Below are 18,024 nucleotides of genomic sequence, written 5' to 3'. Positions count from 1 at the left end.
CCTTCAGAGACAAATCTACTTCAGGAAGAATCTCGAATCAGCACGTGAAGATGAGGGGAGCCTCCTTGCTCCTATGTCTTTCCTGAAATTTCCTCTATGTAAAGTGAGGTACAATACAAAGCTACAAATGCGGTGCGTCTGTAAGAATTGAAACTTGCTTGCACGTGGAGGTAAGGGAAGGATGATGGCATGGAATAGCACCACCTGGTGACACCTCTCTTGGTAATGTTCTGGGTTCCAGAACAAACCTGAGCTTTTCTGTTTTGTTACCAAAATATCTCAGACCTGTTAAATGAAGAGACTGATTTTTGCATGCTGCTATCAGGACATGGTAACTTCCATTAGCATCCTTTCCATTAGCAGCTGCAGGAATTTCTTGCCCCTCTCATTAGGGATAGTGGAGCATTCTGAAAATGCCAACTGGTACAGGTTTTCTCGACATTTTGTTCTCTTACCTTTTGCCATTCTCATCCTTTTGCCATTCTGAAAAATTACTGTTTTTCCAAGTTTTTTGTTTTTCTTACTATGCAGGCACCTGGCCAGGTGTAGAATATACAAGCTAGAGTGAAATTAAGTAGGTTGTGCTGCTTATTTATGCAGTGGGATGTTAAGATGATGATTTGGCAGTTGCATTACTTTCTCATCATCTATAATATATGTTATTATTGCAGCCTATAATTCAGATGCCCAGTCATTTGAAGTTGAACTTTATTAGCTGAGCTGTCAGCAGGCTTATTTTCTAGTACACTTGACGGATTTCATAATAGCCGTGTAGCGTTCAAAGATTTTGGGTCAGCTATCAACCTGCAAGAATTAAGGTCACAGTTTATCGTGATCAGGCTGTTGCAGTTTCTGGCATCTTCAGCAGTGATGCATGCAGTACAGAAGAAAAAGTAGACATTGCCATTTCCAGAATTCAGAGACTTTTCTCTGGTCAGTTAATCTCAGAAAAGATCCATCTCAGAGCTTTCTGTATGACAAAAAAGCAAAACCAGAAGGAGTTCAGCCAACACCTCAAGTAAATGCCTACTGTAAATGAGTGCAGCTTTTTTCTTGGGTATCTGATATGCTTTGAGTAGCAGCAGCAGGAGAAAGAAGTGTGAGACTGAAACTCAAATGCATCAAGTGTTATGTTGGAAGCCCAGGACTGGAATACACCACTGATGCTGTTAATGAAAGGTACTCACCTGTGGTGTTTATTCAGTGAGTTGTATTCAGTTTACTTCTACTGCCTGCTCAAACCAGACAGAGTTCTCTTGACTGTAACAGAATAATATATGGTTTTTTGCCAGTTAATGCAGGCTGACTAAATATCAAGACTGTTATTAGTCTTTGGAGAGTCTCAGTGGTCCTTGCAAGCTGCAGCTATTGCAGAGATGCTTCAGATTTGCTCTTTTGCTGTGATGGAATGTCTCCTACAGTGAATGTTCTTGGGGCAGTCTCCTCTTTAGATCTTCGCTAGGGCTTTGGAAAAGTGCATGTGTTCCCATCTGCTGAGACCATGTCCCAGACACGTTCTGGAGCAGTCAGTTTCTCAGGACAAGGCTTTGTGAATTTGGTAGATGTCAGGTAGTATCCATGCAGTGAGGTTTGAACATCAGTGCAAATTCATGTGTGTGCTGTTAAGTCTTGGTGTCTCAGACTAAAATGTGCATTGCCAGCATGGAAAATAGTGTGGCTGATGGTGCTGCAATATTGAGACACCAGTGGTGTGAATCACAAGTGAGAGTGGGCAGAGAATGTTGAACAAGTTGCTTTATACTTGCTGCCTATTAATTTGTATAATATTTGCATAGCTGATGCAATTCTGTTATATCAGCCTCACTCTAGTTAGACTCTTTTGAAATATAGTATTAATAATAGGTTCTCAATTGAAAGGTCAAGTTATTTGATTAAACATGGAGAGGTTTCTGATGTATCTAGAAGACTGAGATACCCACAAATCATTATTGTTATATCTTGATCTATCAAATGATATATCCTCTGACATACAGCTTTTGTGCTCTCAGTGTTTGTGTCTTATCCTGTAAGTTTCATATTAAGATGTCTTAATGGTCAGCAAAGTCAAGAAAAAAATAATTCAAACTATAATTCATTTCGGTGAATCAAAGTCTCATTCAATTTTGAAGTCATGTGCAGTGAGCCTGTTCTTAATCTCTCTATATGACTATCAAGGCAGCATACAGTTTTTGGTAACTTTGCTCCCAAAATACTGTGTATTCTCAATATCAAGTAAATCCATGGAACATGATAGCTATTTGCCCAAATAATCTCTATTCAGTTCATTATCTTTGCTGTTATTCTAATTATTGGTATTTTTTCCATGCTGTTCTTTGTTCTCCCTCTTTTCTTTTTAAGTAACTGATTAAGGAGAATATTATCATTCTGTGTCTGTAGTGTTTAGCTGTTCTGATAGCAGAGAAATTCTACAGTACAACAAAAGTGAAGCTTTTTTACTGAAAATACCCAATGAAGATACTGCTTGAGGTATTCAGACTGTGGGAGATGACCAATTTCCCTATGACTTCTGCTGCCACAAACTGTGGATTTGTCCTGTGAAGAATTTACTGCTGTAGCCTGATCTTCTTACCATCCCTGACTTTACCGGTTCTTAAGAAGAAAGTAACAAAGTATGCTAAATGTTGCTCTTTCTATACAATGCACATGCAGCATCAGACGCTGTCCAAGGAGGAATTAGACCATCTTGATCTATCCTTAAGCAGAAATTTCTCATCCTGCCTTTTGAGTCACAACCTGCTTTCCCTCCTTGTGTGCATTTTTATCATTCTCTGTACTGAGTATTGGTTGGTAGGTGCACTTTAAAATTATTTTTAATGACTTAGGCTCTTCATAAATGAAAGAAGTTCATTAGAGAGCCTTGGATACTGTAAAGCAGGCCATGAGTGCAGCCTACCTGGCTTGTCTCTGCCCTTTCCAGCCCAGATGAGCTGTCAGGTGAGGGCAGGGCCAAGCCTCTCCTCACTGCCAGCTTCCTCTGCTGTCTTTGCTGTAGCCACTCGAGTCCACACCAGTACCACAGCCAGAACTGGCACTTCTCTGTGGGGGAGGACGCTGTCTGGAGGTGCCCACCCTCCCTGTGCCATGGGGGGCATGTGGGGCTGGGTGGCTCCAGCCTCGACACCAGTACACAGCCTGAACTTGGTCCTGCTTGAATACAGTGACCCACAAGCAGAAATTTAGATGCAAAGGTTTTGGTCAGAGCACACCGCACCCTTCTCAAGCATGAGTGCAGAGGCTAGTAGAGCTTCCAAAAATTTAATTCCCTTGGCCTGTCTGTGAAGATATCCACAGAAGAAGTGGTGAATGCCTGTTACGGGGCACTTATGTTGTTCATTTTTCATGCCTGTTGAGAGCTAGGTGGGAGCTCACTGTTCATGGCAATCTGTATTGGATGGGAGCTGCAACCCTGACACCAGTTAATTATGTTGCTCATCATTATGGGGGGAGGCAGAGAGACTCACTTTTTTCCCAGTCTCAATGTCAATGTCAGCCTTGTCTCCTCTCTTTTCAGGTGTGCCAATGCTGTTTGTTATCCTCTGGGGAACTGTCAAGTACCTTTATGAAGATGAGGGGTTGGTTTAGTTCTGATTTTTATAGCTATCTCATTTGTGCTGTATGTGTGCACCAGCAGGTCACTGTTTGCTTTCTGTTCAGCATGGTTTGCTTTGGCAGCGTGCTGAAAACTCACATAATTGCTTCTGTTTTGTCCGAAGGTCTTGCGTAACATTTCAGAAAGGAGAATATGTTTTTTTCTGATCAGAATTTTCTGCATGTCTGAATAAATCTATTCTTTTTCAGGTCAAGAAAAGGTATGTTTTGTTTTTCTGTACTTATAGTATCAACAATAGCAGTCATCCTACCTAACCAAGACCACTCCTGATACTGTGCCTTTGGCAGTAGCCTTTACAGTTGTTTCAGAAGAAGACAGCAACCTCCCACAGGATTCTGCTTGCAATTTGTAGTGATTAGCCTATGCCTAGCAGCAGAGAAGTGATTGCCTTTTCTTGTTTAAGCTCCCATTATTTAGGTTTTCCTAAAATAAAGGCATGTTCTCTGTCTGCTTACGTTAGTCTTGCTAAAGTCAATTGTGTCACACACAAGACTGCTGTAAAACACAAAATACTTTTTGTGCATTTTTATCATGATGGCTGTTCTGGAAAAAATTACCTTTGTATATGCTTAAAAAATAGCTGTTTTACAAATAGCACTGTAGCTTGTTGGATATTTTGTTTGTTTGTTGGTTTGTTTTTTTTAAGCAAGGGAAGTGGCTTCTTTTTAGAGATAGTGGCTCCCTACAAATATTTGGGTGGTTTCCTTTGTGAAAAGAAATAAATTTATGCTCTTTCATTTTTATTTTAATTTTTTTAATTTAATGGGTTTTCCTCTTACTTAGTTTCCACACTACTCAGCCAACACTTTTGTAAAGGATCCTTTTCTTTTTTTCTTTTTTTTTTTTTTAATTTTCAGACACAATTATTGTTGGAGAGCTGCTGAAATGTAAAAATTTGGTTTAGTCAGAGCCACCCCCAAACTGTTTTCTGGTGTTTCTGATTATTAAGAACCAGCTTTTTTTGTGTGTGTTCCTCATAGTACTGCACCAGTTTAGTCAAATTTGCCTTTTCTGGCTTAAGCAATGCTAGGATTTTTTGACTTTCCTTTTCAGTGTTGACGTGATGATATTCTGTAGCAAGATTGTGGCTGCTCTGATGTACTGCAAGTTTTGTTGAAATTATCAGAATAGGTGTAGAGACTATGCAGCCTCTGAACAGGCGATGTTCCATGGGCATATCTTCCCATTGATGTAGCAAATGTATTCAAAGTGCTCATGCTGAGCCTCCCACATTATGTGGTGCTCAGAGCTGATTTATATTTTCTATTAAGGAAAACTGTCACTCACTGCCTTCAGCAGACCTTAAAAGGGGCAATTTTGCACATTATTGAATTTTCTAAATCTTGTCTAAATATTTGTAAAATACAGCAATAAATAACTACGTGCAGCAGCTGCTCTGAAAGGCAAGATTTCTGTGCCTTAGGCAGGCATTTGCTGGATTAGCCGGGGATATCTTTCATGCTGTTTGCCATAGCTCTGTCACCGTGCAGCGAGCTGTAAATTTCATTTGTGATTTAACTACTTCCCTGGCTATGAAGAATAACAGGAAATAAATGTGGTCAGGGCTAGGAATCTGAGGCAGTCCTGTGAATGTAGCCATTTGAGTAAAGGACTGAAGCCTGCAAGACTTGGTTGGTTGCACACTGGCTTCTTCTTTCCTTACATGTGCAAGTATAAACTCCTTTAGAACACAATTAGTGTTTTAAAAAGTAAGCTATTAAAAAATTATTTTGTCTAGATTAAAAATACAATAAAGGCAAGCTGTTGTTCTTAGTTGTTAGACTGTGCCTAAAAAACTGATACTTACACATTTTTGCTTCTCTCTACAATTAAGTATGGGAGCAAAACAGTCAGGCTTCAATATTTTCTTTTTTTTTTTTTGTCCATTCACCTGTAGTAATTCAAGGTAAAAACACAGCGTTTTCACTTCTAGAAGGAGAATACTGGATTGGAAAGCAAAGGCAGAAACATCCCAGTAGCATTTTTTCATTGGACAGATTCTCCATTCATAGGTCTGAGGCTATTAGTTGCCAAGCATCTTCTGAGAGGTGCTGAGCAAACTGTAGGAGTAGATCCCAAGCACAATAGATATTGGTGTATTTATCAGTGTGGCAATCACACAAAGCACAGATGGGCAAGAAATCATGTAGAGATCTACCAGTTTTATTTTCTGGATGCTTCAATAGCCATGGCACCTTAATTGACCTGTAATGGTTTTTTTATTGCACGTTTTGTATAAATTTAAAGGTAGCTAAAATTGATGTGTGCCACAGGAAGCAAATTAACACAGAAACATAGCAGAGTTAATGTAAAGAATTGTTTCTCAGCCTCTGTTATTATAAAGAATTTTTTTTAATTACCTCTACATCTACTGCAACTAGTGAGAAAATTAGAACTCAACTTCCAGCTATGCCTATTATCCCATCAGTCTTGAAGTGTTCAAATAAAATTAATTTCAAAGGCTCCATGAAGCTGGCTCCCACTCATATGTACCAATTAAGAAGTTCTGTAACTGAGATTCTGGCTCAGGTACACTGACTGCACACCTTTTTTGTCCAATACCTAAAATGCAATTGAATTGGAGGCTGTAGAGCTGCTGGTAGCAATAATACACTTTTTGTACACATTAAACTGAAATTGAAGGAAAAATAATATCCCAGGCCCTTCTTGGACTTGCAGTCCCTGCAAGGGAATGTGGACTTGCCACAGCCAAGCTGCTGCACTTTCCTCTCTAGTAAGTGAGCACATGTGGGTGTGTGCTTGTAGCATGGATCCCTCCCAGTGCTGCATGGTTTGCTCTTTTCTCTTAGACTGTCCCACTACAAGGCTGGGGAGGGTTTCAGCTCCACCAGCATCACCCAAGATGAACTTTCACAGGTCTGTTAAGAAGCCTTAGGGAAAATTGTGTATATGTATGTTTTGGCAGAACCAATTTGGAGCTGAAGAGGAACTTTTTTTGGGAAGAAACCTATGTTTTATGTAGTGCTGTTTCCTGGTTTGTTTCCCAGCCTGTGTAGCTCAGTAAACTGCTGGCTTTACTGGTGTCTGTTGCTTCTGGGCAATGCTGAGCAGAAGGCTAACAAAGTAATTTCACAGAAATATTAAGAATGCTGTCACTACAGCAACAAGCCAAGTGGCACGTGAGCACTGCCTAACACCTGGGCCATCCTACACAGACATGGCCCACCAAGCAGTGGTGGTGGCTGGCTGTGGCCAGAGGAAAGGAACTAAATGTACAAACCGTCAGTTTAAGGTTCACTTCAGACCAGTGATCCCAAACTGTGGCTGCCGTGACTTTTCTTGTCATTTTCTCCCGTATTGCTCAAGGAGACAGGAATTTTGAAAGCTTAAATGAGACTCATGCAGTAAATGAAGTATTATATTGCTGCAGCAGGCTACTTACTTGGCAGAGGGCTCAGGCCAGCAAAAGTTAGCTCCCATTTTTGATTTTACTTGTTTATCATTTTTAAAACTCCTAGTGGGCCTGAAACCTTGTGCATATGCCCTGAAAGAGCTGGAGTTTGCAGCTGCAATTGCTTTCCCATGGTTGAAATTAGTAACTCCTTTTCAAAAATAAGGACAGATAAAAGAGATGACTGATCTCAATATTGTTATGACAGTAATGATGGTAAGTAATGGGATAAAAACTAACAAGCAATTAAATAAGATGATCTGACATTGGAGACTGAAGAATAATAAAAAATAGTGCAGGATGAGGAAGCTAAGAATGACAGTGGAAAGACCAGACTCAAACAGCTTCTCCCCGCTTCTTCTTTCAGCCAAATGACAAATTTGACCTTGGTTTTAATGGAGTAAATCTTCACAATTAATGGATGATAATTCATAGCAAATTGTGGAGGAGAGCTAGCCATTAGTGGGCAAGAAAGGCTGGTGAGTAGTATCCAGCTGGATTATGATAGCTGCAAAAGTACAGAGCATTCAGTGTTTCTCAGAAGCAGCTGCATCTGTTTCCATGTCAGCATGATGTGCTTTCCTGGTATCTAGTGCTTAATATTGTTTTCCATCTGCATTGCTGGAACAGAATGAAAAGAAAGATTTTTAGTAATGTACTGAAACTTTTCTTTAATCTCCTTTTTTTTGTCCTCCTACTAGTTGCTGGACCAGAAACTATAACATGAATTACTGGCTGATCATCAGACTGCCTATTCTCATCGCCATCGGGGTGAGTCTGAGATGTGCTGTGAGATGGCACATTTCCCTGAGAACAGCACAATACGGTACGAAGATGCACATGTGGCCATTGTGCATCTCCAAAGGCTAATAACCATTGAGGCTATTGACATTTTCATTCAGAAATGTGTTTTTATGAAGCCAAGTTGGTTTCTGTCACTGAAATTCCAGACTAGCATTTTGTTTATTTAATTTGGCCACAAGCTGTCATGTTGTAGTGGCAGGACACGATAAGAGAGCAGCATGCTGCAGCAGTCCCATTAACTCCCCTGCAAGCAGGAGGTGTGGAAGGTAGTTCAGGGAGACCAAAGATACTGTTTCAAATACTGGGCTACAAAAGAGCTGCAAAATGTTTGGCATTGTGTAGAAATGTTCTGCAGGCACAATACTGTGTCAGGCTCAGAACTCCAGACAAGGTGAATAGGCCAACTCACACTTTTACTACTCACAGAGTAACTGGGGTCCCCTGCTTTATGTAATGAAATACCTGTGTTTTCAAGGATGGCTTGTGCATTCACATTTAGACCACAATTCCTTGGCAAGGAGTCGAGTTCTGTGGCAAATTCTGCAGCTGCTTCCTAGCAGGATGCACAGAGAGCTACACATGCATACACAAACCAGCATTTTTGAGTACTTATGCACGTGGGTTTATTGATGGTGATACAAATTCTTCTTCCATTACTCCAGGTGAATTTTCTCATCTTCATCAGAGTTATATGCATCATCATCTCCAAACTGCAGGCTAATTTGATGTGCAAAACTGACATAAAATGCAGGTATGTCTTAAGGTGGTCTGATGCTTTTCGTGCTCATCAGAATAGAAGCAGACAAGGACATATGGGGAAGGAGTGGGTTGACAAAGGTGGTTAAAGACCACAGCCCTTGAGTAATGCACAGGAATGGTGTCATGCATTGGTGTAACTGCTTGGACAGTCAGTCCACAGAAAATTCTCAGGGAAACCAGGGCAGGAATTTCACCTGTGCTATAAACAGAAGGCTAGATGACTGTTGCTCTACAGTCTTCCATTAGACTGAATGAATATTAAGTAAGCAGTTATTTTTAAAATACCTGCAGCACATGCAAGTACTGAATGTTAGAGTCCTTGAAATCACCCAGAGGAGGGCAGCAAAGCTGGTGTAAGGGCTGGAAGGAATGTCCTGTGAGGAGTGGCTGAGGACTTCTGACTTGCCTAGTTTGGAGCAAAGGGCTCTGAGGGATGACCTCGTTCCCTTCTACAACCCTCTGAGGAGTCAAAGTAGAGAGGGAGGTGCTGAGCTCTTCTCCAGGGTATCCAGTGATAGGACATGTGGGAATGGTTCACAGCTGCACTGAGGAAGGTTCAGACTGGACATCAGAAAACATTTCTTTACTGAGAGGATGGTCAAACCCTGGAACAGGTTTCCTAGAGAGGTGGTCAATGCCCCAAGCCTGTCAGTGCTTAAGAGGCATTTGGACAGTGCCCTTAAGAACTTGCTTTAAGTTCTGAACAGGTGGTTGTCATAGGTTCCTCCCAACTGAAATATTCTCTCGTATTCTAATTTAAACATAAAAATATGAGGTGATAGAAATAAAAGCTTTCACTTCAAGTAAGACAAGATGGGATCATTTTGAGTTTTGCTTCTTGTTCTTGCCAGTTGTTATTGGGAAAACTTTCAATCTTGAATGCATGAGGTGTTTCAAGAGAAATATCAGGGCTATCACAGATACATTCAATTTTTGGTTTGTAGTCAGTCTGTCCCTGTCTGTATTCACCCTGTTACTTAATCCCCTTGCTAAGATTCATGGTTGCATCCTTCATTTGTCCATCTTGATATTTGTATTGCAGTCTGAAAAATAATGTAAGAATAACAAGTTAGTTATTGAAGTGTGGAGCTACGTGCTGTGGTAGCTGGACTGCTGCTGTCGCTGGACTTAGCTATTTTACATTGGGTATTTCAATGGTGCAGTCTTCTAAACAAGACACAGCATATATTTTGGTGATTTCTAACCAGTGTAAAGTTGCCTTGTATGTTACCTACCTTCTTTACCTCACATGAAATTTTGGAAATCCTAATGTGTCTTGAGAGTTCAAATCAAAGATGAAGATTTGTCTGAGCTGGAGGCTTTGATTCCAAGCCCACTTGTACAGAAAATGGAGTATTTTCAGAGGGTCACAGTGAAAGGACAAGGGCAAAGGTCACAAGTTATAGAAAGAGAAATTCCCCTTGCATGTCAGGTGAAAATAAATTCACAGTCAGAGTGGTCTGATGCTGAAAGAGTGGCCCAGAGGGGCTTTGGAGGACCTTGGAGATACTCAAAACTTGGCTGGACACAGCCTTGAGTAACCTGCTGTGAACTGGAGTTGGGCTAGAGACTTCCAAAGGTGCTTTTCAACCTGAATGGTTACATGATTTGGAATAGCAGCCAATAGCCCTCAGGCACACAAGAGCTACATAGGTCTGACAGCCCTGCTGATTGAGTGATTTTGCATCTACTGACTCTTCTCAAGACAGGTTGTTGTGAGATGTTGCTGGGTTTTTGGGTTTTGTGGCCCAGGAAGCTCCCACATGATCCCCAGGCATCTTTCACTACCCTGTTGGGTGGCTGGCATGTATGTCCATCAAAAGAGAGTTAAGGATCATTCTTGTGAATTTTTCCCTGTGGTTGTGTATCTTGAACTCTCTCACAAGTGAAGAATCATTTCTTTCAGATTGGTTTGTCTTTCATCCTTTGCTAGCTCTGTCTTTGAACTTGCCATCACTCATTTTAAGACAGTTTGATTGCTTTGACAAAGTGTTCTGCAGTTACAGATAGTTACAATGTTTAGAAGATTTAACACACCCACAGAGGTGGGAAGGAATACCAAGTACTCCTCCCTTTGCCAAGGTATTTTTAAAAGATTCCAGTTATTGATAGATTATGTCTTTCATGTCATCAAGAAGGTAGGTTTTGGTTGTCTTTCCCAATTACAGGTGGAGAAAAGAATACAGAGGAAAGATATCACAGGTACAAGAAAGCACATGGAAGATTTTCCAGGTGAAATACAGCCAGTAGCTGGATACAGAGCTTTGCTGTCACCAATAAATGGTCTGCAGTGAAGTGGTAGGGAAGGTTAAAACTTGTTGGAACTTAATAAGGTTATTTTGAGGAGGTTTTTATCCTGCATGACAAAGTGGTGCAGTTACTTAAAATCATTTGGATCAACAATGGTCTATTCAGTGGCACTGACAGATCTTTAATTTCTTTGTGATCTTAGGTTGGCCAAGTCTACACTGACTCTGATCCCACTGCTGGGGACCCATGAGGTCATCTTTGCCTTCATTACTGATGAGCATGCCAGAGGGATGCTGCGCTTCGTGAAGCTTTTTACTGAACTCTCCTTTGCTTCCTTCCAGGTAGCACTCACAGTGTGCCCATGGGCATAAGATCTTCTTAAACTGCTGTTTGAGGACCTGCTTTCTCTTTCATTCATTGCATGCTTAAGTTCCTTATATTTCTCAGTTTAGCACTGGATGTTATGGGATTATGACAGTGGAAGGGAAAGTGTAAGGAGTAATTTTTAACAGCCAATTTTACTACAGTAAGCTGGTATTCCTGTCCACATATTAATATTTATTTCCTATGGTTCACCTCAGGGCAATAACAAAATTGTCAGTGATTTCCTGTAATTGTACAGTGGTCTTGCTGAAAGTACATTTGGTGCTTTCTCCAGTGTTTCACATGCTCCTTGGAAAATCTGTGCTGGGAAAGGTAGCTGTCTCCAGCTGTCACTGCGTGTGAAGAGGGCATAGACTTATTGTGATTCTTATTTAACTGTTCCCTTAGGTAAAGCCATTTCAAATGAGTATCCTTGTGTAAGGAAATCATTATTCTGTTTCCCTGCACACTTGCTCATTCCCTGTTTATCAAGCACAGAGCTATATTTAAGGCCATTGAATTACTCACTTATGAAGTGTTTAAGACTGGAAACCTTTGCTTTGTAAGGAAGAAGGGGAAGGAAATCACTAGCCAAAAATAACAGATTGAGGAAAACAACAACTCCTTTTTCCTAAGATCATGTGCTTTGAGACATAGTTTGGTCAAACTTCTGCTCTGCCATCAGAGTTGACAGGGATCAAGGATTCTTCACCTTTCAGTCTTATCAGAGACATGTCAGTGTGGAGCCTCTAGCTCGTTGCAACTGAGTTTGGCAAAGTGAGGAAACTGCTCTGCTCACTATTCTGATTTTTGTTGATTTCAGGGGCTGATGGTTGCAATTCTTTACTGTTTCATCAATAATGAGGTAAGAGAGATACTATTTTGTTCCAATTTGCCTTATCAGCATACACTATAGGAAAAGGAAATTGAAAATGGTCTTGAACTGCTAAATTGTCCTTGTTCAGGGCTTTTTTTTTTCCACAGAACCTTCCCTGCACAGCTCTGTGGGATAACTCATCAGACAAATGTGTTTGGAAGGAATTCAGGCAGTATAATTTACGGTCCTAATTTGTAGACGTGGAATCTCACATAAAGTCTTTTTTACAGTTGTGTAGTTTGCACTGGTGGATTCTTTAATTAAGAATTACAGCTACTCTTCTTAATCTGTCTTATTTTATTCGCTTGTTTTGCTTTTACTTGCTTTTTTTTGCTTGTTTTTGTGAATGTGGGAGTGGAGCCCATTTTATTCTATGAACTCAGCTCAGCTTGCTGGTGAAGTTGGAGAATCCTCTGTACAGTTTGGTTTCATTTGGTTTCCCTATGGCTCAGCTGCCTGAACGCATTAAAACTGAACCTCACAGAGTGGTAAACTCACAGATCCAGAAGAAGTGCACCTTTAGCTTTGAGTTAATTGATTGCAAGTACCTTCTTCTGTGGTTTCTGCTGAATCCCGGCCCTCTAGTGGGAAAGGATATTGTTCTGTTTCAGTATTGCAGGAATCTCTCATGTTACCTTCTAAGTGATTATTATTCATTCATTCAGCAGCCAGGTTTGTAAGGGAAGCAAACACTACTCATTTAGTCACTACATTATTAAATTAAATGCACATCAATATGTTTTACACTCACAATAAATCTGCTTTTAACTCTGACATGGTAATTGAAGATCACTTATTGAGAGACAGGCCTCATCAAGGAATCATTAGAAAAATGTGCTGTTTCTATCAGTATAGCCAGGCTGGAGTCAACAGAAAAGCAACAGGCATCCTGAATTAAGCCTTTCAGGAGTATGCTTGCTTTTGTAGGTTGTGGGTAAGATTTTATTGAAGTGAATCTATTAATTGTACTGCTTACCAAAATCAGAGGTGAGTAGCAGCAGGCTTCACTGTTGGGAATGAATGTCATCTACTGCATGTCAGGAATTAGAGAATATTTGTTTCAAATTCCTTGTATGGCTTTACAGGTGCACTTCAATCCTGAGATGCAGCACCGTCTGCTGATGGATCATGTATTTCTTTTGATTCACCTTGGTGTTTGCTCACACATCCCTTGTGCAGCTGCAGCCAGGCCTCTCATGTGTAATGCTCAATAACTTCCTTCACATGAAATAACAGCAAAGTTACATCATAATCCAAACTTTATTACAAGCTCTCAAACAGGCACTCTTGTTTCATTTGAGGGAGTTCACTGTGTAATAGCTTACCTATGTTTCTAAGAAATGCTCCAAATCTCTTGTTACTATAATTCTCTTGCCTTTGTAATGTAGTTCATAAAGCCTAAACATGATGAGTTCAGCTTCACTGACAATCTAGGATGAATTATTTTGCTTGTTCCAACTCTTGTTCAAAGAGTGGGAGTAGGATTTTGTGAAGCCTGGTCATCAATGTCCATAAAAAAATCTTTACAAAGAGTTTGGTTAAGTCTGTTCTAAACTAGATGAGAATTCTTTTCCTCAGCGGAATGAGAAACTGTTTTCTGACACACTGTATGTGTCCAAAGACTATCCTTGTTTGCAATGTGGTCTACATTTTATTTTTGTCTGTGACTCATTGACTCCTTTTTCTTTAACCATACAGAATGAAAGTTCCTTGCAAGTCTTGATGCACAGATCAATAGTAGAAATGAAGATAGAAGTGATATTAATGTCCTTTTCTAATATCTACTTCTGAAAAAAATTTATAGAATTTGCTCATATTTCAGTCTTATTTTGCCTGAAAGATTCTGGATTTTCTCTGAACTTGCTCTGAAGCCAACAGTAGGGTCTGTTGGCTTCAGAGATTGCCTGTTACCACCAATGTTCTTTGCAAAATGAGCTAGGCTTAATATGACCAATTTTTCTGCTGTTAGTGCTGCTTTCTATAAGAAATACTTTAAACCACAGAGGTGTTGCCTTTTTCCACCACTTAGTTGAAGATGGTTCAGATTTCATTCTCTGTAGCCTTGTTTCTCCTTTTTGCCTTCTTGTCACAGTGGAAGTACGATTCAGTCTCTTCTACTTTAAAGAATCTGTCCTGGTGCCAGGACTTCTGAGTTCTTTAAATACTGGCCAATCCTCCCTTTTGCTTTTAATTTCTTTTCATTCTCTATACAGACTATTAATTAAACTCTTCCATCAGCTTAGTTCCGTCCCATTTTAGATTGCTTTCCTTTGACTATCACTTGCTGAGATATTTTTTGCCAAAATTTAGGGATTTTTTATAATTAGATTCCAGATTCATTGCTACACTGTCAAATTCCGTCTCCATTAGCTGCATAAAGCTCAATCAAGAGCTCTCTGTGAGAGATCTTCTCCAGCTTTAACCTCCATGACCATCTTTTTCAGGTTGTCCCCCCTCTTTCCTTTTTCTTTTAAAATACCCTACATAAAAATTTGTCTTCCCCTGTCTCACGTATCGTGATTTAACCTCTAGCAACTACACACTGTGCAGCCACTCACTCCAGTTTGGTGGGATGGGGAAGATAACTGAAGGAATAAAAGTGAAAAAACTCCTAGGTCAAGATAAAGACAATTTAATAGGTAAAGCAAAGCAAAATGTGGAATTAATTTACTACTTCCACTGGCAAGCAGGTGTCCTCCCAAATTCTTGCACACCTCCAGCGTGCCTGTTGTCAGGGTGGGATGAGAAGCTGAAAAGGCCTTGGCACTGTGCAAGCTCAGCAATAACAAAAGCATCTCTATAATTGCCAACACTCTTGCCAGCACAAATACAAAACACAGCCCCATATTAGCTGCTGTGAAGAAAATTAACTCTACCCCAGCCAAAGTCAGCACATCATGGGAGCTTTGTTCTTGATATCATTTTCCTGTATGGCTTATTTCTGGGGAATCTTATCAACGCAGGAAAGTTAGTAGGATAAGCATTTTGCTGAAAGATCTGTAGATCTACTTCTTTGCTCAGGAACTGCCTCTGCAAAATCAGTCTTAATTAATTCCCTTGCTTATACATTCAAAGCCATTTAGACAAAAACTTAATTCCGCACAGGCAGCAGACCTGCTCCCTACCCTCTTCCTACCCCCTGGAGAGCAAAATCCTGATAACTGATATTATGCCAGTCATATCTGTTCCTAAGATAGTCCCATTCCTACAGTCTTTTGTTCAGGTCTGCCATTCACTTTATCTCAGTTTTGCAGGCTGTTTGTATCATAGCTCAAGCCTGTCATGTGCAGCTGGAGTAAAGACTCATTTCCTCCCTTTGACTGACCTAAAGGTACCTATTTCTATTGCTCATTGACTTACTCAGCCAGTCACTACAGTCATGCTTTCATTCAGGATATTCAGGATTTGCCAGTAAATGCCTACAACAGCTTTTTCCCAGTGCTGCCTTATGCTTCCCTGCCTACAAAAGATGCCAAGTACTGGAATGGTAATATGCTCAATTCTTTTCCTGCAGACACTGTGGTTTCTGCATTTCTGACTTTGTCTGACCATTCTCCCTCATTGTTCTATGCCAAGCTATCTCAGACACGCTGTCTTTCTTTGTGTCTTTGTGTACCTTTTGACACAAGAAACCCCCCCTTGCCATGGTAGAATACAAGCATCTGTCTCAGCATCTTTCCTTCTGACCCATTTGGTTGTGATAGTGGAGGTTAGATTCTGGGTTCTAATGGATTGTCAGAAACACAGAGATGCAGCTGGTTCCACCAGGACATTCAATACAAGAGCTGTAGACCAAAGCTGACAAGCACCAATAGAGGCACCCACCAGGGGAAGACAATTAGTTTTGTAAGGCTTTGCTCTTTTTTTAGGACTACCTCTCAAATTCAGTCTTTTGCAAGCAAAGAAAGCAGACATACAGCAGCTGGTTCCCTAGGAGGTTTCCCTCAGAATATGAAGGTTTCAACAGCCTGGGCATGATGACAAACCTGTGCTGAAACTGCCATCAACCTACTTAGTCTCTTGGTACTCAGTATGAGATCCTAAAATAAAAGAAAAAGCATCTTTCCAGAGAAGGCTCCCTTAAGTGACCCACCTACAGTGAACTTATTTCTGGGCTGAAGTACACACCATAATGAACTTATTTCTGTGGTTGCACTCCTGCCTTTATCTAGAGTAACAAGTGTGAAATTTTATGTCCTCTGCCTTATGTGTTAAAAGCTAATGGAGGTTCTTCAGTCAAGTGGCAAGAACTTTGCCTGTGGAACAGGAAGATCTAATTCTGTTCTTGTTTAGCAGTTACACAGTCCTGGATAAACTTCCAAACCTGTGCAGAGGTTACACAGTTTGACCCAGAACCTGTGACTAGATGAGCATACTTCATAGCTTCAAGAAAAGCTAGTGTCTGGAATGAGATACTGTAATTGCTATTTAAAAGGGGAACAAGTTCAGTCTCTAACTTGCTTAATTGTTGTTTTCAATTCTAAATAGGCATACGGTTTTTGTATGAAATAAAAAGAGCCCACATAAATATTCAAAGAACAAAAATAATCCAGGACATAATAATGTTTAAATCAAACCAGAAGTTAGAACTCTTAAGAATACCTGTGCAATATTGAGCAGAAAGTCAGTCTTTTCAGCTGTTTCAGGGCTGATAAGCAAAGTCAGTTTAATTGTTAGTACTGGTAGGGCATAGAGTCCAATCAGTATTGCAGGTGAATACATTTAAAGCAAAATAATGAAGGTAAGATTTTCTGGTGCATAGAAGAGCTTTTTTTCTACAAGTAAAAATGAAAGTCATCATTATTTTAAATGTGGAATGGCCTGCAATGGATTAATGAGATAATTGGATAATTGGAAGCAATAATATTGCAGGTTTAAAGCACACCCAGCTTTTCTCAGTAGTGTGGTATCCTTGCTGTTTTCTGATGGAGTCATTTAAAGAGCTGATTAGTTCTACATTCATTCCTTTTGTTTCCTTCTTTCTTTGCTTCTGTTAGGTTCAGATGGAGTTTCGGAAAAGCTGGGAGCGCTGGAAGTTGGAACACTTGTATGTCCAGAGAGACAGCAGTATGAAACCTCTGAAGTGTCCAGCCAACAGCATCAGCAGTGGGGGCACAGTAGGCAGCAGTGTCTATGCTGCCACTTGTCAGGCCACATTCAGCTGAGATTTCTGCAGATGAATCAGACAGAGAACAATGAACTGTATAATCTACCTGAAAACCCTTAAATACCCAAGCAAGTGGCTTAAGTTTGCCATCTCCAGCAAGAAACTTAAGCATGTGCTGCTCATCGCCTGCAGGCTGTTGGACAAAGGTTTCTAGGGAAAGCAATCTGCTAATGTAATGAACACATCAGAGGAAAAATTGGTCATGTCTAAAGTAAGTTAAGAGTTTTTTCCTATTTGCACACAAGGCCTCTGGCGGTGCAAAACTTAAGCATTGCATTGATCCAGTCTGAAACCACAGGGTCAATGGCTTATTACTGTTGAGTGGGTGAGCTGAGTGATCGACTGATTAAATTACAAGGATATAGAATATGATTATTGCCAGAAAATACATTTAGACTTTTCTGGGGATAGGGTAAGGTGCCATCGCCATTTTTAGAAAAAAATAATTTAGCGGGACACAACTTGTGTTTCAGGGAAGAATCAGTTTTGTAGCAGGGGTTTCCCAAATTTAAAGTTGAAAATATGCAAATCTGTTTTCTGGGTAGGTGAAGAACAGCATCCTGAAGGTCTGTCAATATACAGCAGGTAATGTAGTGAACGCTTCTGAATGCTATCTTCAAGCTTTGCTTCAAAAAGTATAAAAACCCAAACAAAACAAAAATACAGTATCTGTGAGGTACCTCCTCTGCTAGGAATTAGGTGCACATTATTTCTGTTGATGTGGATGGAAATGTGCCCTGTGTGCATTGTCAGTGCTAGGC

General features: G+C 40.3%; 1 protein-coding gene across 1 annotated transcript in view; it reads left to right on the top strand.

Moving 5' to 3' along the window:
* The window catches only part of GLP1R (glucagon like peptide 1 receptor), a 53,526-nt gene extending 35,910 nt beyond the window's left edge, over window positions 1-17,616 (top strand). The window contains exons 7-12 of the mRNA XM_014308647.1: window positions 3,533-3,593; window positions 7,745-7,814; window positions 8,510-8,598; window positions 11,059-11,197; window positions 12,043-12,084; window positions 17,094-17,616. Coding sequence (XP_014164122.1) covers window positions 3,533-3,593; window positions 7,745-7,814; window positions 8,510-8,598; window positions 11,059-11,197; window positions 12,043-12,084; window positions 17,094-17,261 — 569 coding nt within the window. The 3' untranslated portion in view covers window positions 17,262-17,616. The remainder of the gene's footprint in view (window positions 1-3,532; window positions 3,594-7,744; window positions 7,815-8,509; window positions 8,599-11,058; window positions 11,198-12,042; window positions 12,085-17,093) is intronic.
* The last annotated feature ends 408 nt before the right edge of the window (window positions 17,617-18,024 follow it).

Source organism: Geospiza fortis, unplaced genomic scaffold, assembly GCF_000277835.1.
Source record: "Geospiza fortis unplaced genomic scaffold, GeoFor_1.0 scaffold41, whole genome shotgun sequence".
NCBI lineage: Eukaryota > Metazoa > Chordata > Aves > Passeriformes > Thraupidae > Geospiza > Geospiza fortis.
This window is presented reverse-complemented; position numbering and strand designations above follow the sequence as displayed.